Below are 24,501 nucleotides of genomic sequence, written 5' to 3' on the forward strand. Positions count from 1 at the left end.
CATGTGTAAGTGTGTGTGCGTGCACATACATGTGCGTCTGTGCCTATGTGCTTATATGTGTGTAAATATGTGTGTGCATTCAAAGGATTGTTGCTTCAGGGGACTTTGCACCCCAACTAAGATACAATACTGAGGGGAAACCTTTTCACCAATGCAACGTGTTCAAGGTGTCTGACCCTGGGGTGAAGTGGGTATTAGACAGAGGTGTCTGGTTGACTCATCCTTCTCACTTATCTTCTCCTCTTTGGTTCCAGACACACTATGAGGATGGAGAGTACATCGTCAGACAGGGAGCCACAGGAGACACCTTCTTCATTGTCAGTAAGGGAATGGTGAGACCCTCATCATCATCAACATTATTGATATAGGGCTCTCAGCCAGACATGTTACCTTCTGTCCCAGCCAGGGAGCCAAATAAGGTCAACGATTTACCCCATTCAAATTATCAAGATGTACAGTAGCCATCTGTCTCAACTAGTGGAACAAACTCTCTCTCTCTCTCTCTCTCTCTCTCTCTCTCTCTCTCTCTCTCTCTCTCTCTCTCTCTCTCTCTCTCTCTCTCTCTCTCTCTCTCTCTAATAATAATAATAATATATGCCATTTAGCAGACGCTTTTATCCAAAGCGACTTACAGTCATGTGTGCATACATTCTACGTATGGGTGGTCCCGGGGATCGAACCCACTACCCTGGCGTTACAAGCGCCATGCTCTACCAACTGAGCTACACAGGACCCTCTCTCTCTCTCTCTCTCTCTCTCTCTCTCTCTCTCTCTCTCTCTCTCCCTCACTTTCTCTCGATCTCTCTTTGTGTTTCTTTTCCTGGGTCTTTATTTCCCTTTTTGTCTTCCCAGATCATATTAAAAGTTGAATTATCACTATTTCCCTCAGATTTAGCCATGTATTTCTGGTGGATGTGATGTCATACCGCAATAGAACCTTCTAATGAATGAAGATAGAAGCCTTAATTAAGTCAAACGACCTTCTATATCTTCACTTTGGCCATTTCTGCTGGACCTCCATCGCTCAGTTGTCAGTTAGCTAATGACCTGGTTAGTGGTTCCTCACAGACCATAGCACCAAGATGTCCATCAAAGATGTACAAAGATTTAGCATGCACAGATATGTCCATCACCCCTGCTCTGCATTAACCTCACTTTGATGTTGAATAATGTAGTGATTAGTCAACCATACAGTTACAGAAATGTCCATTACAGAAGGGTTTCAGGTACTGCTCACTCCCCCTTTATGGATTTAAAGTGGCACCCCACCCCTTTGTCCAGGTCAATGTGACCAGGGAAGACAAGCCCAGCGGGGATCCTGTCTACCTCCGCAGCATGGGGAAAGGAGACTGGTTCGGAGAGAAGGCCCTGCATGGGTAAGACTGATAATCCCTCTACTCACACCTCTATCTCCCACTCTTTGCCCTGCCCCCCCTCTCTCTCTCTCTCTTTCCCTCCTTGTCTTTCCTCCATTTCTCTTTCTTTTTCTCTCTACCTGCCCATCTTGCTCTCCCTCTCTGTCCCTTTCATTCTCTTTTCCTCTTCGTGTTTCTAGGCAGGTGCTCTGTGGCAATGGCTAAATCAGAATTGTGACCAGAATATCTGTTATGTGCATACCCCCAATAAACCACATGCATCACATTGCCTGAGTGATCTCCCCCCTGACACATTGTGAAGTACCTTGAGAACCTGGCAAGTGCTTAGTGTATAAGTGTATAAATCCAATGCATCATTATCATTGTCCGCAAATGTATTGGGTAAGACTGTACTTACAGTATGTACTTCATTGTATTTATGTGTAGTTATGTACTCATGAACTTCACCTGTACAAAGGACTCCAATGTCGGACGTAGCCTTCTTTACATTCCTTATTACCTTGTATTTCATAATGATTATTATGTTTTTTTGATCACATTATGCATTTTACCACAATTTCCACAAAATTCTCATTACCGCAACAGTACAAAAAAGGAATACACAAATCTATTTCTAATATATTTTTTAACATTGCTCCTCTAATGAAAGGCCCGAGTTAAATGTACACTGAAAAGACAAATATGTAAAATAAAAGTATAAAATTTGAGCTTTTTAGCTGTTTCAGTAATGAGAAGGCCAAGTGGGGTAAAAGGGGTGTTTGAGAATAAGAACCTCATTCTGAAGGCATATGTGACCGACCGGCTCAAGTCGGTCTTATTTTAAATTGTGTTTTTTATATTGGATAAAAGTAGAGACTCAAAATTGTATATCATACTCTACAGGAATAATGAGATATTAATTTTGCTTTGAAAGTTGATAAGCTTGTAAACTCACTTTTTAGAAAATTGACTTTGAATGTTTTGGTACTGGTACTGGGAGAGCTCTTCTTTGTCTACACCCATTCAACAAAGTTCACACCCCCTTAAGCTTTAGCCCCACCCATCTCTTTAAGGGTTGATCGGAGCATTCTGTACAAACAACAGCAGTCAAGCACCCAAGCTAACGTGCTAGCTACTTCCAGATATGAGAAATGAGAGAACAGCTCACTGAACATCACTTGCCCTAGCAGAGCTGGTTAGGCTGTTTTGTTATGCAGATCGTTGGTCAGAGTGCTGTCAGATAGACCACTTGTATATTCAGAGCGTTTCACTCGCGGAACGTTCAGAGCACACACTGGACGCTCTGGCCGATGAGTAGGGTTGATCCGAACATTTTAACCTCACAACGGCAGTCAAGCACCCAAGCTAACTGGGTAACATTGGCTAGCTTGCTAGCTACTTCCAGACACAAATGAGAGAACACCCCACTCTGACCATTTTATTCACTCTAGCAGAGCTGGTTAGGCTGTTTTCATGTTATCCAGATCGTTGGTGACTGTAACTCTGCTTGTGGTAATTATTAATTTAATTATGCTTTTTTGCCGACGTTTACTGACACCGGCCATATTGAACGGGTGTTCAGCATTCGTAAATTCATCAGTTATTCTGCGCTCTGGCACACTCAGACGAGAGTCTTTTGTTTAGACATGTAGCTCGCTAAGTAAACAATGAATCATAATGCCAACTCATGACTTTACTACCCTGAATGAATCTGCAGGTAGCTAACCAACCAGGTTCAATGTTAGTTAACTAACATTAGGCTATAACTAGTCAAGCAAATGGCTCTGAGATATGAATAATAAGATCATACACATAACGTTAGCTAGCGAGCCAGCTAATGTTGGCTAGCTAACAGTACACTTTAACTTGAAATGAAACCACTTTCTGTCAAAAGTAGAAACGTGTAATGTGGGAATATGTAGCTAGCTAGGCTATCTTACCCATATATATCATGGATGGACGCGTCTCCTGTCGGATGCCATGGTTGCCCTTAGTTTGAAGATTTAATCCGGAGAGAGGTGTTTTCTCCTTCTCCTTAGCTAACATCCTCAAATTGCACTGATTTAAAAACTTGGTCCCCACGAAGTGGAGAGCATACACATAACGTTAGCTAGTGAGCCAGTCAGCTAACTTTAGCTAGCTAACACTACACTTTACCTTGACATTGGGCTTATGCAGTTTTACTACGCAATACTTTTTTTTAAAGGCATGCATTAGAGAGGATTACCTAAACATACTGACCAGCTCAAATAGACAGAAGCATGCTATATGGCAGACCAATCCAAACTAATCTCTCGGCATGTCCAGCCTACTTATTATCTCAGCCAATCCTGGCTAGCGGGAAGGTTGCTAACTTTTTCTGTGGCTAAACCAACTAGGCTCATAATTGATCAATTTTATTCGTATTTGCAGATGGCATACAAGTTTGTTATAAAGGCACATGAAAGTTCATATGTTCGAGAAGGCATTTTTGATAAAAAACGCATTTAAAAAAGTTTATGTTCAAACAGCTCTCCTGTGAAGTAGTGACACGCGACATACGCCTCGTTTCCTTAACTTAACCTCTACTACTCCTCTAGATGATGCATCATGGATGAATAAAACGTTGTAAAAAAAACTGATTGGAATTTTTACAGGAACTTGAAAAAATGTTATGTAATGAGATGTCCACAGACACTGTTCATACATAATAAATATTATCAACTAGTATACAATTTTTTATGATTTATGGACAAACTACAACAACATATTTTGTGTTATATTAAAATAACTAAAATTGTATGAAATGACCCGAGAACATAATCCGGACACATTTCAGTAATGGGAATTTGGGGTGAAAATATACAAAATTCAGACAAAAGTGTAAAATGTATTTAAAATAACACACTTAGAACTAGACATCTTAGTCCTCAGAATGGTAGTTCATTTTTGCAGATGGATCATGGTTTTGAAACTCAATTTGCTACAGACATGTTTAAAACGGGCTTCATGAGAATCACCCGGTTAGTCTCCAGTGCGTTTCAGCCTTGGATGGGTTTGATAATATCAAAAGAGGAACCAAACGTTCCATAGAACCCCCCCTTACACACACACACACACACACACACACACACACACACACACACACACACACACACACACACACACACACACACACACACACACACACACACACACACACACACACACACACACACACACACACACACACACACACACACACACACACACACACACACACAAACTGCACGTGAGTAAAAAAGATGGGATGTAGCTAGCACCATCTTGTGGTGACTGAATGAGGAAGAATCCCCATTGAGCTCTATTTACCTGTGTGAAGCAAAACAGTTACAATGCATATTGATGTATTGATTAGAAGTAATGCAGACAACCAATTACTGTGGAAGCAATAATTCACTGAGAAATCTCTACCCGTTTGGAGTGAGAGATATATTTCAGTCTAGATCATCAGTTGCATGTCATATTTCTCACACAAACAGTTATATAAGATCCTTGTCTGATATTAATACAGCATACATAAGGTGGTAATTATATGGCAAATGCAGTGTAGCAAATTGAGTATATTATGGTCTATTCCTTATCTGAACATAAGAGATGACATCAGATGACATCATTAAAATGTATGTGGGACATATGGGATAGGGCTACTGCCGCTCTGCTGCCATCGGAAGACGATATGTGAAACAGATATATAAGGAAGAAAGTGTCCCACATTTCAAAGTAATGAGTGAAACATTCCTTTGTGAAATGAGAGTTTTGGAGTCATATTAATCCAGCTCTTCTGATGATCATGCTTATGATACCGTATATTGGACTGACCCATTCGATTATAATAGGATTCATAGCTTTCCCAGAAGAGGAATCGGTACACATTTCTGTTTAAAATAATATGTCATAGCGACACTTTCAGAATAATATTTTATGGAGTTTGGAAAGTCTGTTCGCTGTAAATCACTCTTAAGATACAGGGAAAACCTTCTTCAAAATCATGTTTATTTTCCTTATCTCTTGTATTCTCCCTAAGGATATCTAAGAAGGCCATCTGTATTTATCCTCTGAGGGACGCAGTGCCCACTTATTATTGTAACCATTTACCAACTATTCTTTGTCTCTGGGGCATCTTGAGAAAAGCGGCCCGCACAACGTTTGCTTTGATGGTCAAGCATGCCTCCCAAATTGAAATTCAATGAATGCTTTTGACCAGGGGGCTTCAAGCTAGGTTTTTAATCAGAGGTTAATGGGGTGTGTCAGTGCTTATGAAACCCAATATGTGTGTGATGAAGGACACGCTACATCTCAAGACTCTGACTTTGATCTCTTGTTACAATATTTGCAAATCACATTCTGTTCTCTTAGCAATGATACTGGAGTGTGTGTGTGTCTGCCTGCGCACGTGTTTTCACGCGTCTGCATGTTTACGTGCAACAGAAATTGTTCCACTCTCCTTTTCGGTTATAGTCTATCATGTACATAAATCTTGTCGGCAGTTCTTGGAACAGACGTACCTCAAAACATAGTTGTTGTCCCCAATAGGCCAGCATAGTATCTGATGTCACATTCCTGTATGAACTCCCATTTGAGGTGTAGATCCATGAACAGTGCAGACGATGTGTGCTGTGCTTCGGGGGAGAGTGTGTGTGTTGTGCGTGTGCGTTCATGCGTGTGGGTTGATAGGACGCTCAGTAGAGGATGAGAGCTTATTTAAAGAGTGTGACGTCGTTGCCAGAGAGGGGAAACAATGTGATTGGTGCTGGTCTCAGGTCCCACCTCAGCCTGTACTTTCATAACCTCTCCTTTGGGACACCAGATCACCATCCAATTAGCAGTTTAATTCAAACGCTCGACTGGAAATGTACACCGCTGGCCGGGTCTCTGCCGTGCTGCTCTAAAGAACATTTCAGAGCTCTCTCTCTCTCTCTCTCTCTCTCTCTCTCTCTCTCTCTCTCTCTTTCTCTCTCTTTCTCTCTCTCTTTCTCTTTCTCTTTCTCTCTCTCTCTCTCTCTCTCTCTCTCTCTCTCTCTCTCTCTCTCTCTCTCTCTCTCTCTCTCTCTCTCTCTCTCTCTCTCTCTCTCTCTCTCTCTCTCTCTCTCGTGCCTTGCGAAAGTATTCGGCCCCCTTGAACTTTGCGACCTTTTGCCACGTTTCAGGCTTCAAACTGTCATGCAGGTGATAGAGGACCCAAAAGCGACTTAACAGAAACAGAGTTTATTCAAGTCCAAACAGGGAATAACAGAAATCCTCTAGTCTGTAGAGGGGAATAACAAGAGAAGCGGCCACAGACTGCAGGTCGCTTCGGGTAGGCGCAGGCCGTAGTTGACAGAGACACCTGCTCACACGCAGCATCTGATGAAGGCAAAAAACACGACAGGACAGGGCGAAACACAATCACAGCACGGTGAATACTAAACAAGGAACCGACGGGACAGGAACGGAACACAAAGGAATAAATAGGGACTCCAATCAGGGGAAAGGATCGGGAACAGGTGTGGGAAGACTAAATGATGATTAGGGGAATAGGAACAGCTGGGAGCAGGAACGGAACGATAGAGAGAAGAGAGAGCGAGAGAGTGAGAGAGGGAGGGGAGAGAGAGGGATAGAAAGAGGGAAAGAACCTAATAAGACCAGCAGAGGGAAACGAATAGAATGGGGAGCACAGGGACAAGACATGATAATAAATGACAAACATGACAGTACCCCCACTCACCGAGCGCCTCCTGGCGCACTCGAGGAGGAATCCTGGCGGCAACGGAGGAAATCATCGATGAGTGAACGGTCCAGCACGTCCCGAGACGGAACCCAACTCCTCTCCTCAGGACCGTAACCCTCCCAATCCACTAAGTATTGGTGACCCCGTCCCCGAGAACGCATGTCCATGATCTTATGTACCTTGTAAATAGGTGCGCTCTCGACAAGGACGGGAGGGGGGAGGGAAGACGAACGGGGTGCGAAGAAAGGGCTTAACACAGGAGACATGGAAGACAGGATGGACGCGACGAAGATGTCGCGGAAGAAGCAGTCGCACAGCGACAGGATTGACGACCTGGGAGACACGGAACGGACCAATGAACCGCGGAGTCAACTTACGAGAAGCTGTCGTAAGAGGAAGGTTGCGAGTGGAAAGCCACACTCTCTGGCCGCAACAATACCTTGGACTCTTAATCCTGCGTTTATTGGCGGCTCTCACCGTCTGTGCCCTGTAACGGCAAAGTGCAGACCTCACCCTCCTCCAGGTGCGCTCACAACGTTGGACAAACGCTTGAGCGGAGGGAACGCTGGACTCGGCAAGCTGGGATGAGAACAGAGGAGGCTGGTAACCCAGACTACTCTGAAACGGAGATAACCCGGTAGCAGACGAAGGAAGCGAATTGTGAGCGTATTCTGCCCAGGGGAGCTGTTCTGCCCAAGACGCAGGGTTTCTGAAAGAAAGGCTGCGTAGTATGCGACCAATCGTCTGATTGGCCCTCTCTGCTTGACCGTTAGACTGGGGATGAAACCCGGAAGAGAGACTGACGGACGCACCAATCAAACGACAGAACTCCCTCCAAAACTGTGACGTGAATTGCGGGCCTCTGTCTGAAACGGCGTCTAACGGGAGGCCATGAATTCTGAATACATTCTCAATAATGATTTGTGCCGTCTCCTTAGCGGAAGGAAGTTTAGCGAGGGGAATGAAATGTGCCGCCTTAGAGAACCTATCGACAACCGTAAGAATCACAGTCTTCCCCGCAGACAAAGGCAGACCGGTAATGAAGTCTAAGGCGATGTGAGACCATGGTCGAGAAGGAATGGGGAGCGGTCTGAGACGACCGGCAGGAGGAGAGTTACCCGACTTAGTCTGCGCGCAGTCCGAACAAGCAGCCACGAAACGGCGCGTGTCACGCTCCTGAGTCGGCCACCAAAAGCGCTGGCGAATAGACGCAAGAGTGCCTCGAACACCGGGATGACCAGCTAACTTGGCAGAGTGAGCCCACTGAAGAACAGCCAGACGAGTGGAAACAGGAACGAAGAGGAGGTTACTAGGACAAGCGCGCGGCGACGCAGTGTGCGTGAGTGCTTGCTTAACCTGTCTTTCAATTCCCCAGACTGTTAACCCGACAACACGCCCATAAGGAAGAATCCCCTCGGGATCAGTAGAAGCCACAGAAGAACTAAACAGACGGGATAAGGCATCAGGCTTGGTGTTCTTGCTACCCGGACGGTAAGAAATCACAAACTCGAAACGAGCGAAAAACAACGCCCAACGAGCTTGACGGGCATTAAGTCGTTTGGCAGAACGGATGTACTCAAGGTTCTTATGGTCTGTCCAAACGACAAAAGGAACGGTCGCCCCCTCCAACCACTGTCGCCATTCGCCTAGGGCTAAGCGGATGGCGAGCAGTTCACGGTTACCCACATCATAGTTGCGCTCAGATGGCGACAGGCGATGAGAAAAATAAGCGCAAGGATGAACCTTATCGTCAGACTGGAAGCGCTGGGATAGAATGGCTCCCACGCCTACCTCTGAAGCGTCAACCTCGACAATGAATTGTCTAGTGACGTCAGGAGTAACGAGGATAGGAGCGGACGTAAAACGTTCTTTAAGAAGATCAAAAGCTCCCTGGGCGGAACCGGACCACTTAAAACACGTCTTGACAGAAGTAAGAGCTGTGAGAGGGGCAGCAACTTGACCGAAATTACGAATGAAACGCCGATAGAAATTAGCGAAACCTAAAAAGCGCTGCAACTCGACACGTGACCTTGGAACGGGCCAATCACTGACAGCTTGGACCTTAGCGGAATCCATCTGAATGCCTTCAGCGGAAATAACGGAACCGAGAAAAGTAACGGAGGAGACATGAAAAGAGCACTTCTCAGCCTTTATGTAGAGACAATTCTCTAAAAGGCGCTGTAGAACACGTCGAACGTGCTGAACATGAATCTCGAGTGACGGAGAAAAAATCAGGATATCGTCAAGATAGACAAAAACAAAGATGTTCAGCATGTCTCTCAGAACATCATTAACTAATGCCTGAAAAACAGCTGGCGCATTGGCGAGACCGAACGGCAGAACCCGGTACTCAAAATGCCCTAACGGAGTGTTAAACGCCGTTTTCCACTCGTCCCCCTCTCTGATGCGCACGAGATGGTAAGCGTTACGAAGGTCCAACTTAGTAAAGCACCTGGCTCCCTGCAGAATCTCGAAGGCTGATGACATAAGGGGAAGCGGATAACGATTCTTAACCGTTCTGTCATTCAGCCCTCGATAATCCACGCAGGGGCGCAGAGTACCGTCCTTCTTCTTAACAAAAAAGAACCCCGCCCCGGCCGGAGAAGAAGAAGGCACTATGGTACCGGCGTCAAGAGACACAGACAAATAATCCTCGAGAGCCTTACGTTCGGGAGCCGACAGAGAGTATAGTCTACCTCGAGGAGGAGTGGTCCCCGGAAGGAGATCAATACTACAATCATACGACCGGTGAGGAGGAAGGGAGTTGGCTCGGGACCGACTGAAGACCGTGCGCAGATCATGATATTCCTCCGGCACTCCTGTCAAATCGCCAGGTTCCTCCTGAGAAGTAGGGACAGAAGAAACGGGAGGGATGGCAGACATTAAACACTTCACATGACAAGAAACGTTCCAGGATAGGATAGAATTACTAGACCAATTAATAGAAGGATTATGACATACTAGCCAGGGATGACCCAAAACAACAGGTGTAAACGGTGAACGGAAAATCAAAAAAGAAATAGTCTCACTGTGGTTACCAGATACTGTGAGGGTTAAAGGTAGTGTCTCATATCTGATACTGGGAAGATGACTACCATCTAAGGCAAACATGGGCGTAGGCTTGTCTAACGGTCTGAAAGGAATGTTATGTTTCCGAACCCATGCTTCGTCCATGAAACAACCCTCAGCCCCAGAGTCAATCAAGGCACTGCATGTAGCACCCGAACCGGTCCAGCGTAGATGGACCGACATAGTAGTACAAGATCTAGATGAAGGGACCTGAGTAGTAGCGCTCACCAGTAGCCCTCCGCTTACTGATGGGCTCTGGCCTCTTACTGGACATGAATTAACAAAATGTCCAGCAACTCCGCAATAGAGGCACAGGCGGTTGGTGATCCTCCGTTCCCTCTCCTTAGTCGAGATGCGAATCCCTCCCAGCTGCATGGGCTCAGTCTCAAAGCCAGAGGAGGGAGATGGTTGCGATGCGGAGCAGGGAAACACCGTTGATGCGAGCTCTCTTCCACGAGCCCGGTGACGAAGATCTACCCGTCGTTCTATGCGGATGGCGAGAGCAATCAAAGAGTCCACATCTGATGGAACCTCCCGGGAGAGAATCTCATCCTTAACCACTGCGTGGAGTCCCTCCAGAAAACGAGCGAGCAGCGGCGGCTCGTTCCACTCACTAGAGGCAGCAAGAGTGCGAAACTCAATAGAATAATCCGTTATGGACCGTTCACCTTGGCATAAGGAAGCCAGGGCCCTAGAAGCCTCCCTACCAAAAACTGAACGGTCAAAAACCCGAATCATCTCCTCTTTAAAGTTCTGGAACTTGTTAGAGCAATCAGCCCTTGCCTCCCAGATAGCTGTGCCCCATTCTCGAGCCCGGCCAGTAAGGAGTGAAATGACGTAAGCAACCCGAGCTCTCTCTCTAGAGTATGTGTTGGGTTGGAGAGAGAACACAATCTCACACTGCGTGAGAAAGGAGCGGCACTCAGTGGGCTGCCCGGAGTAGCAAGGTGGGTTATTAACCCTAGGTTCTGGAGGCTCGGCAGGCCAGGAAGTAACAGGTGGCACGAGACGTAGACTCTGGAACTGTCCAGAGAGGTCGGAAACCTGAGCGGCCAGGTTCTCCACGGCATGGCGAGCAGCAGACAATTCCTGCTCGTGTCTGCCGAGCATGGCTCCTTGGATCTCGACGGCAGTGTAACGAGCGTCTGAAGTCGCTGGGTCCATTCCTCGGTCGGTTCCTTCTGTCATGCAGGTGATAGAGGACCCAAAAGCGACTTAACAGAAACAGAGTTTATTCAAGTCCAAACAGGGAATAACAGAAATCCTCTAGTCTGTAGAGGGGAATAACAAGAGAAGCGGCCACAGACTGCAGGTCGCTTCGGGTAGGCGCAGGCCGTAGTTGACAGAGACACCTGCTCACACGCAGCATCTGATGAAGGCAAAAAACACGACAGGACAGGGCGAAACACAATCACAGCACGGTGAATACTAAACAAGGAACCGACGGGACAGGAACGGAACACAAAGGAATAAATAGGGACTCCAATCAGGGGAAAGGATCGGGAACAGGTGTGGGAAGACTAAATGATGATTAGGGGAATAGGAACAGCTGGGAGCAGGAACGGAACGATAGAGAGAAGAGAGAGCGAGAGAGTGAGAGAGGGAGGGGGAGAGAGAGGGATAGAAAGAGGGAAAGAACCTAATAAGACCAGCAGAGGGAAACGAATAGAATGGGGAGCACAGGGACAAGACATGATAATAAATGACAAACATGACACAAACATAAAGATATAAAACTGTATATTTTTGTGAAGAATCAACAACAAGTGGGACACAATCATGAAGTGGAACGACATTTATTGGATATTTCAAACTTTTTTAACAAATCAAAAACTGAAAAATTGGGCGTGCAAAATTATTCAGCCCCCACCCTTTACAATGAAGATCTGTGAAGTTATTTGGATTTTTATAATTATCTTTGCAAGACAGGGTCATAAAAAAGGTACGTTTCTTTTTTTCTGAGTTTATATTGGTCCTGGATGTCAGGAATCTTGGCTCCAATGATGTACTGTGCGGCACGCACTACCCTCTAACGCCTTCCGGTCAGATGCTGAGCAGCTGCCATATCAGTCGGTAATTTAACCGGTCAGGATGCTCTCAATGTTGCAGTTGTAGAACTTTTTGAGGATCTGGTGACCCATGCCAAATCTTTTCAGTCTTCTGAGGGGGGAAAGGTGTTGTCGTGCCCTCTTCACAACTGTCTTGGTGTGTTTGGACCTTGATACTTTGTTGGTGATGTGGACACCAAGGAACTTGAAACTCTCTACCCTCACCAATTCAGTCCCTTCGATGAGAATGGGGGCCTGTTCGGCCCTCCTTTTCCTATAGTTCACTATCGGCTCCTTTGTCTTGCTCACATTGAGAGAGAGGTGTTGTCCTGGTTGTTGGCTGGTTTTTCCTTTATAATCCGTAATAGTTTTCAAGCCCTGCCACATCCGAAGACCGTCAGAGCCGGTGTAGTAGGATTCAATATTTGTATTGACACTTTGTCTGTTTGTTGTGTCTCGCTCCTTGAAAACAGAAGCTCTAGTCTTTAGCTCAGTGCGGATATTGCCTGTAATCCATGGCTTCTGATTGGGATATGTACGTACGCTCACTGTTGGGACGACATCGTTGATGCACTTAGTGAAGAAGCAGGTGACTGAGGTGGTATACTCCTCAATGCCATTGGATGAATCCCCGAACATATTCCAGTCTGTGCTAGCAAAACAGTCTTGTAGCGTAGCATCTGTGTCATCTGACCACTTCTGTATTGAGCGAGTCACTGATACTTCTTGCTTTAGTTTTTGCTTGCAAGCAGGAATCAGGAGGATAGGATCATTATCAGATTTGTCAAATGGAGGGCAAGGGAGAGCGTTGTATGTGTCTCTGTTTGTGGAGAAAAGGTGGTCTAGTGTTTTTTTTCCTCTGGTTGCACATGTGACATACTGGTAGAAATGAGGTCAAACGAATGTAAGTTTTCCTGCATTAAAGTCCCCGGCCACTAGGAGTGCTGCTTCTGGATTAGCATTTTCTTGTTTGCTTATGGCCTTATATAGCTTGTTGAGTGCGGTCTTAGTCCCAGCGTGGGTTTGTGGTGGTAAATAGACGGCTACGAATAATATAGATGTGAACTCTCTTGGTAGATAGTGTGGGCTACAGCTTATCATGAGGTTTTCTACTTCAGACGAGCAATACCACGAGACTTCTTTAATATTAGACATCGCACACCAGCAGTTATTGACAAATAGACACACACCCCCGTCCCTCGTCTTACCAGACGTAGCTGCTTTGTCTTGCTGAAAAACAGAGCAGCCAGTCAGCTCTATATAGTCTGTGTCGTTGTTACATATTAACAAACATATTATTACAGTTATTACAGTTTTTAATATCCCGTTGGTAGGATATTCTTAAATGTAGATCATCTAGTCTGTTTTCCAATGACTTTGGTCAATAATACCAAGGGTGGTGATGGTTTACTCACTCGCCAACTAATTCTCACAAGGCACCCAGGCCTCCGTCCCCTGTCTTTTCTTCACACAAATGATGGGGATGAGGGCCTGGTCTAGGGAGGGAGTAAGTCCTTCGCATAAAGAAAAATCTTTGTCCAGTTCGATGTGAGAAATCGCTGTTCTGATGTTCAGAAGCTTTTTTCAGTCATAAGAGACAGTAGCAGCAACATTACGTCCAAAATGAGTGACAAACAATGTGAAAAAACAAACAAAATAGCAAAGTTGGTTTGGAGCCAGTAAAACGTCAGCCATCCCCTCCGGTGCATCTATGTGTGTGTGCGTGCGAACGTACGTGTGTGTTGGGGGGTTTCTTTGTTCCAACATGGAAAAAGCAATGTACCCTGTTCTCTTGAGAGGCAGGTATATCTGCCAAAACACTGTTGACAACAGCACAATGGAGCACAATGGCAGAGAGGCTACATTTGGCTTCTCTCTCTCTCTCTCTCTCTCTCTCTCTCTCTCTCTCTCTCTCTCTCTCTCTCTCTCTCTCTCTCTCTCTGTCTCTCTGTGTCTCTGTGTGTGTGTGTTTACAAGAAATTGTGAAGGTGTGCAGTGATCAGAGTAAATCAATTGTTTGCAGAGGTTAACAGACAGCAGAAATAGTATTGTCAATATCAACAAAAACGTTACCCCAGCAACAAGAGGAGAGCAGGTGATGGAAATCCCCCTCTAATATGAAACCCTGGAGGTCCCTTAAATGGGCAATCCAGAGTTGAAACAATAACAAAGCCTCCCCTGCCACTGTTTATGTAAAAATCTGGGGGATGGGACTGGATATCATATTCATAGACAGAGCTATGGATGCAAGGACTGACCATCATCCATGATATAAAAGTATAGTTGTCACCATGTTTTGAGGCTATACAGTGTTTGTTGACATTCATTTTGTTGACATTCATTAAACAGTGGAGTTAAACAGGATTATATTTTGGGTTCTGATGGGGTTCAACAGTTTAACTAAGCTCACGAGGCATTTATAAATGATATCTTTCAAGAATGAACGGTATCACGTCATTAACTTAAGTCCAAAAATGGATATAGCAACTGCAGATTGCCCCTTTAACAGTGAACAGCTAGCAGCTCAGTCTCTTTGTGGGCTCTGCTCATTATCTGAGAAAGAAAGCTAAATATATTTTGTCCGTGTGTGTGTGTGTGTGAATGTGCGCATGCGTATGTGTTTTGGGGGTTTCTTTCTTCCGACATGGAAAAAGCAATGTACCCTGTCACCTTGAGAGGCAGGTGTATCTGCCAAAACACTGTTGACATCAGTAGCACAATGGCAGAGAGGCTACATTTGGCACATAGTCCCAATTCACACCCAGCAGGTGTTTGGTGGCAAGTACAAGGATGACCCACTCAGGGACTGGATTTAGTTCAATTAATACCCCCTTCATCCTCCCGCCTCCCTCCCTCCACATGCCCTGTGCATGCCCATGTGAGAAAAAACCCTCTCTCTTTCCTCTTTAGCCCATCTTTACCACAGCACTCCTTAATGGTTGCCTCCTCTCCTCTCTTTTCCACTGGTGAAACCCTTGTCGTTTCCTGCAGCTGTGACCTTTTGAGATAGGGAGTGTGTGTTTGGAAAATGGGTAGTGGTGGTGGGGGGAGGGGGGTGTATGAGGAGGCTAGATGGCATGAGAAGGGCTTGTCACCTCGGTCCATGTGAAATAGGTTGTGTAGCAGCTTTAACATATGGGTCATTCCTCCCCTACTTAGACACGAGAGTGTGACTTGACTCACATGTCAACAGCTGTAATGCTGATACACTTTCTCACCGACCGGGAGTAAAGCTTGATCCCTTACTTGTTCAGTACTGTATTTAGTACAGTATTTAGTGTATGCTCATCTTTTGCCAACAGAGTTTTCCTGTTATGAATTTGGATGAAGTGGAATACTGTATGGACTCCTCCAGCTGCCGCATTAAGTGTTAGGTTTCAGTGTGTCTTAGAGTGGTCTTCACTTGACCCTGAGATATGTTAAAGTGTGTGTAGACAGCTTGCATGGACTCGCCTTCCCAGCTGTAAGTGTGGATTTGAGTGTTCTCAGTGATACGGTAGTGTGTGTGTGTGTGTGTGTGTGTGTGTGTGTGTGTGTGTGTGTGTGTGTGTGTGTGTGTGTGTGTGTGTGTGTGTGTGTGTGTGTGTGTGTGTGTGTGTGTGTGTGTGTGTGTGTGTGTGTGTGTGTGTGTGTGTGTGTGGACTGGTCGTGCTAGTTAGACTGGAGGGGCCATGGAGTCCTGGGACAACTCAGACTCTGAGAGCGACTGGGGAGACGAGTCCTCGGAAGAAGAGGATATCGATGATGTCACTAACAATACAGAGTGAAGCTGGTTTTACTTTTGTTACTGTTTACTGTCACTAATGTCCATGTATATGTCGACACAAAGCTTGATAATCCTATGATGACATTTTTCCTAACGTATCAAAAGCAGTGTTGGAATGATTTATCAAAATGTGGAACACAATGTTTTTATTGTGTAATAACTATTTTTCCATGTCATTTTAAACACATACCTGGTCGTTAATGTTTCATAAAAAAAAGTTGCTGCTGTATTCTGTGTAATATGTGTTACTAATGACCGTATGTGTGTTCTGTTGCAGGGAGGACATTAGGACAGCAAACGTCATCGCTGCAGAGGCCGTTACATGTCTGGTCATCGACAGAGAGTGAGTGTTCAAAACCTCAGTACCTTCTCTTGTATTCTGAAATGGTTTTAATCATTTGGTCTAGAATCTTATATAACATAAGCTTTTATCCAAAGCAACTTTTTTTTGTACAAATGGCCCTGGGAATTGAACCCATAAACCTGATGTTGCAAGCATCATGCTCTATCAACTGAGCCATACAGGACACTCATTGTGTCACTGCTAACATCAGTATATCAGTCAGCTGTAATGTAAGAGCAGGGTTGGGTGGTATCAGGTTAGCCCCTGTTATGGAGCAGGCCTCTCATGGGCAACCCTTAGTGAGTGAGTCATCTGAATGAGATGATTATTATGGTCTGTCACTCTGTCACATAGACCGCTAATGCTCTCTCACCTCACATAGCCAGCTTGTCATATGCGTCAACAAGAATGGGTTGGGTTTGGGGCCAGGATGAGAGAGAGGTTAGCGATGGCAGGGGGGAAGAGAGAGGGAGGGAAAGAGAGTGATAATGAGAATTAGGGGATAATGGTGAGAGGGAAACTCCATTCATGACATTTAATCCTAATAAAAATTCCCTGTCTTAGGTCAGTTAGGATCACCACTTTATTTTAAGAATGTGAAATGTCAGAATAATAGTATAGATCACATTCCAAGTGGGTCAGAAGTGTACATACACTTAATTAGTATTTGGTAGCATTGCCTTTAAATTAAATTGTTTAACTTGTGTCAAACGTTTCGGGTAGCCTTCCACAAGCTTCCCACAATTAGTTGCGTGAATTTTGGCCCATTCCTCCTGACAGAGCTGGTGTAACTGAGTCATGTTTGTAGGCCTCCTTGCTTTCACACACTTTTTCAGTTCTGCCCACAAATATTCTATAGGATTGAGGTCAGGGCTTTGTGATGGCCACTCCAATACCTTGAATTTTTTGTCCTTGAGCCATTTTGCAACAACTTTGGAAGTATTATTGGGGTCATTGTCCATTTGGAAGACCCATTTGTGACCAAGCTTTAACTTCCTGACTGATGTCTTGAGATGTTGCTTCAATATATCCACATAATTTTCCTACCTCATGATGCCATCTATTTTGTGAAGTGCACCAGTCCCTCCTGCAGCAAAGCACCCCCACAACATGATGTTGCCACCCCCATGCTTCACGGTTGGGATGGGGTTCTTCGGCCTGCAAGCATCCCCCTTTTTCCTCCAAATGTAACGAGGGTCATTATGGCCAAACAGTTCTATTTTTGTTTCATCAGACCAGAGCACATTTCTCCAAAAAGTACAATCTCTGTCCCCATGTGCAGTTGCAAACCGTAGTCTGGATTTTTTATGGCAGTTTTGGAGCAGTGGCTTCTTTCTTGCTGAGCAGCCTTTCAGGTTATTTCGATATAGGATTAGTTTTACTGTGGATATAGATACTTTTGTACCTGTTTAATCCAGCATCTTCACAAGGTCCTTTGCTGTTGTTCTGGGATTGATTTGCAATTTTTGCACCAAAGTACATTCATCTCTCGGAGACAGAACGCGCATCCTTCCTGAGCGGTATGGCGGCTGCATGGTCCCATGGGGGTTATACTTGCATACTATTGTTTGTACATATGAACGTTGTACCTTAAGGCATCTGGAAATTGCTCCCAAGGATGAACCAGACTTGTGGAGGTCTACAATTGTATTTTTCTGAGGTCTTAGCTGATTTCTTTTGAATTTCCCATAGCAAGCAAAGAGGCACTGAGTTAGGTGGACCTTGAAATACATCCACAGGTACACCTCCAATTGACTGAAATTATGTCAATTAGCCTATCAGAAGTTTCTAAAGCCATGACATAATTTTCTGGAATTTTCCAAGCTGTTTAAAGGCACAGTCAACTTAATGTACAGTATGTGGTAAACTTCTGACCCACTGGAATTGTGATACGGTGAATTATAAGTGAAATAATCTGTCTGTAAACAATTGTTGGAAAAATACATTTTAATGGCTCCAACCTAAGTGTATTTAAACTTCTGACATCAACTGTGTGTGTGTGTGTGTGTGTGTGTGTGTGTGTGTGTGTGTGTGTGTGTGTGTGTGTGTGTGTGTGTGTGCGTGTGTGTGTGCGTGCGTGCGTGCGTGCGTGCGTGCGTGCGTGCGTGCGTGCGTGCGTGCGTGTGTGTGTGTGTGCTTGCGCGTGTGTTTGCATGTCACAATGTAAGTATTTTGGCATGAGGATTTAGCCTTGGCAGCCAGGGTTGTAAGCTGGTATTTCAGTTGTAAATATATCAATTGAAATGTACATTTATCATTATTATCCTTCATTTTCATGTTCACCAATATTTGCTTAAGGATTTATGGGTCTAGGGCTTAAGCACATCCAAACAGAGATGATATGTGTGGGGAATCTGGGTATTATAAATTGAGACCAAGTGGTTTCCACTTCAAACAAACAACAATCTTACAAAGGTTTATTTAACATTCATAAAGTTTTCATAGGTACTATAAAGATGCAATACACAGCTGCACTAGATTAGTCATATGGAGAATAAGTGGCAAGGGGTACATGGAAACCCGCTTATTAAGTATGTCATGTCAATTACAATTATCAAGGGGCTGGAGCAGTTACACCACAGTTAATGAAACACAACGCCAATTAGCAATCTTTTTGTCATTTAGACAACTGACGTGATTACTTGAAGACAACAATAATTATATATCAAGATACTACAGTTTATTGAATGTCATTTCAGGAGGAGGAGGGTGACATCAATGCAATGGATCAATGTCTTGAACTCCTATAAAAAGTGATGTTTCACAAACACTCTTTCACTTCCTGTGTTGCAGCTCCTTCAAGCACCTGATTGGAGGGTTGGAGGAGGTGTCCAGTAAAGGCTGTGAGGATGCTGAGGCCAAGGCTAGGTAAGTCCCCTGTCTTTCTTTCACTGTCTACTCATTCATCATTCTATCAACCGGCTTTGCTTGGCTTTGTGGTTTGGTCAACCTTCGGTCTGTTACACAACGCAATTCTCTGGTGACAGACATGGAAGTGGAGGTCGTAACCTCTACCACAGCCCTTGGAGGAACCAATAGGTTATCTGTGACCATGAGAACAGGAGCATAGCACCAGACACTGGACACCCTGGCACAGGGGCACCTTGGTGCTGTGGCGTGTTCTTGTTGGCATAAAGAGATGCCATTTCAATGCAGGGTAATGTTGTGAGACAAGGTGAGGAGAAACCAGAACTGTGGTTGAAACACAGGACAGACTGACCGCAAAGCTGTGAGTAAAGTGAAACACTGGGGTCAGCTTGTCACCAGCCAAAACACTCGGAGAGAGTTGACAGTGGTATATCAAGTGTTATGTTATTGTATATCCCTATTCTACATACCCTCTGTGGTATTATAATGTATCCATATCTCCAATATAATGCTTTTATCCAAGGTGACATACAGTCATGCGTGGATACATTTGCTTATGGGTGACCTCAGAGGGAATCAAACCCACAACACTTGGCATTGATAGTTCCATGCTCTACAGACTGAGCCACACAAGACCAAATAAATGCAACTCTAATTCCTCTGTCTGTCAAATCAAAAATATGTGCCTTTGTCACCCTGATTAAAATGACTTTTTCACCATCCCGCTACTGTCTGTTGTATTCCCGGAGTTTCCTTTCCTGTTCGTTACTTCCGTTGAGCCGGTCGCCAGGAGAAATTGAGGAGCCCGAATCAGACCGCCACTGAGATGGAACCTGTCTAATTGGCCACAGCTGGCTGGGCGCCACACGGCAACCGCATCTTGACTACAGCTTCTCGCTATTAGGGAGAGTTGCCTTTTCCTCAACACTACACTTTTTGTTTATCATTTGATTATTTCCTCAATGCAGTAAGGGTGGTAGTTCTCCCTTAACCGCAAAGTTTGTGGAACATTTGTATTCATTTCTGTCACTTAAGCAGGTGTTTCTATCCAGAGTTTAGTAACAAAGGCAAAACCTACAACTTAGTTTTGAGTGTGTGTTTGAGCTTGGACACACCATGTATAGAAAGGGTCTGGTCTGTTCCAGGCTCCAGTCCCTGATGTGATGAAAATGGAGGTACTGGCAGCTGTGTCCCATCAGAAGATCTCATGGGGGACTTTGGGAAGCACTCTCCCTCTCTCTTCAGCAAGCATTGTAGCAATAGATGGGGGCTTGGAGGGGGTATTAGAGGCTAGAGTGTTTGATACATTATATACACTCATATACAGATACACAGCCAGGCACACACTCGTGCACGCACACACTCACAGACAAGAATGACATAATTATTTATGATCTTATCTGTCTATTGTTCGCTAATCTACTAATGTCAGAAATATAGTTGTTTTATTACACCTTAGGTAATTATTTTGGTAGTATTATGTTCTTTGTTGGAAGTCTGTATGATGTTTAAACGTGTTATTATAAACAGTACATACAGTAATTCCATACCTGGCTGTGTGTACCTCGTATGGTACATTTGAAATGTCAGCCTCTCTCATACTGAAATTCTTATATTGGGGGGGGACTACAGAAGATTATATTCTTTGTGTACAAAATATAAATAATGTTTCACTGTTTTGCTTACATCCTGGAAAGAGATAAGAATGGAGAAAGGTACTGTGTGTTGGTCACTGTAGTGAGGCCCACGTCTCAGTAAGAGAGTGGATAGAGTCTTTGTCATGGAACTCACCGTACAATCTTCTGCATTGTGTCCAGTATGATACATTGGTAATGTTTTCAACAATATTTCCATCCCTGGTTGTGCAGTTGGATTCAAAGTTGTTGTATACCAGTGGTGTAAAGTACTTAAGTAAAAATACTTGAAGGTACTACTTAAGTAGTTTTTTGGGTATCTGTACTTTAATTTACTATTTATATTTTTGCCAACTTTTACTTTTACTTCACTACATTCCTAAAGAAAATAATGTACTTTTTACTCCATACATTTTCCTGACACCCAAAAGTACTTGTTACATTTTGATAGGAAAATGGTCCAATTCACACACTTTTCAAGAGAATATCCCTGGTCATTCCTACTGCCTCTGATCTGGCGGACTCACGAAACACAAATGCTTAGTTTGTAAATTATGTCTGAGTGTTGGAGTGTGCCCCTGGCTATCCGTCAATTGTTTTTGTTAAATGGTTCTGTCTGGTTTGCTTATGGTTTATACTTTTGATACATAAGTACATTTTAGCAATTCCATTTACTTTTGAAACTTAAGTATATTTTAAACCAAATCCTTTTAGACATGTCGTGTTTTACCGGGTGACTTTCACTTTTACTTGAGTAATTTTCTACTGAAGTATGTTTACTTTTACTCAAGTATGACAATTGAGTATTTTTTCCACCACTGCTATACAATACAAATGCTTGCATTCTATTTTTTATTTTTTTATTTTACCTTTATTTAACCAGGCAAGTCAGTTAAGAACAAATTCTTATTTCAGGGGCAGAACGACAGATTTGTACCTTGTCAGCTCGGGGTTTGAACTCACAACCTTCCGGTTACTAGTCCAACGCTCTAACCACTAGGCTACGCTGTATCTCATAAAGGATCTCATCTTTCAAAATTAATTTTGTCAGATTTGCAAGAAATGGGGGTATAAGTGGTGCATGGGTCAGCTGTTTGTTCACCTGCCTGCAATTTCTGATAACCCTTCCGTAACAGTTCGACTATTATGTGATAAAGTTCAAATCTGAGGCCCTCACCCGACCCTAACCCGCAAATAGAGGAAATATTTTTGTTCTGCTTGGATGCATATTTTATGTGGTTGAAATAGGACTGCACGATTAATCAAATTCAGATAGAAATTGCAATTGCAATGTCCATATAGCAAGAGGCTGCGATTTTCTTCTTGCTTTGACATTGTTAGAGAGTGAATGTTATTTATAATAAAGGCTAGAAAGAAAACAAGTGACCCTCCCCTATACCTAAAATAATAATTAAAACAAAGTGGATAGCGGAGAAGATGTCTAATGTTTACCCGCCCTTCTTGGACAGACCAAAGCCTTAGATATGCAATTTTAGAAACAGTTCTTCGCCCTGTAAGCATTACATGGCAACGCAGGAATTTTGATAGCACACAGGGCTGTGGGCCAGAAGGTTGTGGGTTCACAGACCGTGGACAAGAGTAGGGGTGGAAAGATCTCCTTTATAGTAAAAACATTGCATGAATCTATCGTTGTATTTGCAGGTCCGAGAAAAAATAGACTTTTATAAAAATGTCATGCAATTCTATGTCATTTTACATATCAGCAGAATATTTCTTAATACCACAAAAATGACTGAAATTACAGGCTAAGAATGGACAGAGAGATAGGCCTATGTGTTCATCTTATCATATTTCTCCAATGCCAAATCAGTGTGTCTTGTTTTAAACCAAACTATCCCTGTTTGCAAATAATTACATCTGAAGCATAATTTGGAATCTGAACATGGTACTTTCAAAAGTTAGGCATTTCTTTTGACCCCAGACAGAGTAGAACTACTGATGCCAAAAAAATATAGGCTGGCCATAAACTGCTGGCTATTCTTCTTCTGTGGCTTAACCCAACGAGAGAAGGTCACTCAAGTTTTTCCCTAAAAGCTATCTGGCTTTTGTACAGAATGTGAATAGTCACTTAATCACTTGATAGTGACAGAATTAGATTATTTCCCAAGCAATGTCTATTTTTTGCCTCCTCGGCTATAGAAGGTTGTAGCTCAGCCTCTGAATGTCAAAGAAAGTAACGTCTTTCCTGCGTATTCACAGCTTGTTTCTGGGATAAAGCTTTGCGGACCAAAGCTCTGTTATAGATCACTTTATATAATCAGATTTATATAATCAGATATAATCAGTTTTATTTTCTTCAAAATCTTAAGCTAACAAGGGGTAGTAGGCCTGTGCTTTGCCCCATTTTCTTTAATGAAATGTAGGCCTATGCGTGCATACCCCCTGAATATGAGTTTTGGTTTTAACTTAACTGACACGGAGGTAGGCTATTTAATCAAATCAAATCGCATTGTATTTATTACATGCGCCGAATACAACTGATCTGGACTTTACAGTGAAATGCTTGCTTATGGACCTTACCCAATGATGCAGAGTAAAAAAACGTACAAAATAACTAGTAACTAACACAAGAGGAATTAAATAAAATACATACGAATGGAGCTACAGTATATACAGGGAGTACCAGTACCAGATCAATGTGCAGAGATACAAGGTACTTGAGGTAGATATGTACATGAAGGCAGGGTAAAGTGACGAGGCATCCGGATAGATAATAATAAGAGTAAAATAATGAACAGAGTAACAGCAGCAAGTGTGTGTGTGTATGTGTGAGAGAGCGTGTGTACATGGTGTGTATATAAAGTCTCGTGAGTGTGCATAGGGTCAGTGCAAGATAGAGTCAGAGCAGATAGTTTGTTAATTGATTATTTAGCAGTCTGGCTATTTAGCAATCTTATGGCTTGGGTGTAGAAGCTGTCTCTGAGCCTGTTGGTCCAAGAGCTGATGCTTTGTTACCATTTGCCAGATGGTAGCAGAGTGAGCAGTCTATGACTTGGGTGACTAGGGTCCTTGCCAGTTTTTCGACACCGCCTGATATAAAGGTCCTGGATGGCAGGGGGCTTGGCCCCAGTGATGTACTGGACTGTATGCACCACCCATTGTAGCACTTTGCGGTCAAAGGTGGTGTAATTGCCATACCAAGCGATGATGCAGCCAGTCAAGATGCTCTCGATGGTGCAATCTTTTGAGAATCTGAGGGCCCATGACTAATCTTTTCAGCCTCCTGAAGGGAAAGAGGTGCTTCCGTGCCCTTTTCACGACTGTGCACATGTACTGTATGTGGACCATGTTAAGTCCTTAGTGATGTGGATGCCAAGGACCCGCTCCACAACAGCCCCGTCAATGTGGATGGGGGCGTGCTCTCCCCTCTTTCTCCTGTAGTCCACGATCAGCTGCTTGGTCTTACTGACATTGAGGGAGAGGTTGTTGTCCTGGCACCACACTGCTAAGTCTCTGACCTCCTCCCTTTAGGCTGACTCATTGCCGGCGATGATCAGGCCTACCACTGTTGTGTCGTCAGCAAACTTGATGATGGTGTTGGAGTCGTACGCGGCCACACAGTCGAGGGTGAACAGGGAGTAAAGGAGGGGACTAAGCACACACCCCTGAGGGTCCCCCGTGTTGTAGGTCAGCGTGGCGAGGGTATTGTTGCCTACCCTAACCTCCTGG

The 24,501-nt window shown here is 44.0% G+C and overlaps 1 protein-coding gene across 2 annotated transcripts in view; it reads left to right on the forward strand.

Annotated features, from left to right (window-relative positions):
• The window catches only part of LOC124041256 (cGMP-dependent protein kinase 1-like), a 143,576-nt gene that overhangs the window by 110,336 nt on the left and 8,739 nt on the right, over positions 1-24,501 (forward strand). For both annotated transcript variants that reach the window (XM_046358632.1, XM_046358630.1), the window contains exons 6-9: positions 255-332; positions 1,282-1,376; positions 16,244-16,309; positions 19,103-19,177. In XM_046358632.1, the coding sequence (XP_046214588.1) occupies positions 255-332; positions 1,282-1,376; positions 16,244-16,309; positions 19,103-19,177 (314 nt within the window). The remainder of the gene's footprint in view (positions 1-254; positions 333-1,281; positions 1,377-16,243; positions 16,310-19,102; positions 19,178-24,501) is intronic.

This window comes from Oncorhynchus gorbuscha, linkage group LG08, assembly GCF_021184085.1.
Source record: "Oncorhynchus gorbuscha isolate QuinsamMale2020 ecotype Even-year linkage group LG08, OgorEven_v1.0, whole genome shotgun sequence".
NCBI classification, from domain to species: Eukaryota; Metazoa; Chordata; class Actinopteri; order Salmoniformes; family Salmonidae; genus Oncorhynchus; species Oncorhynchus gorbuscha.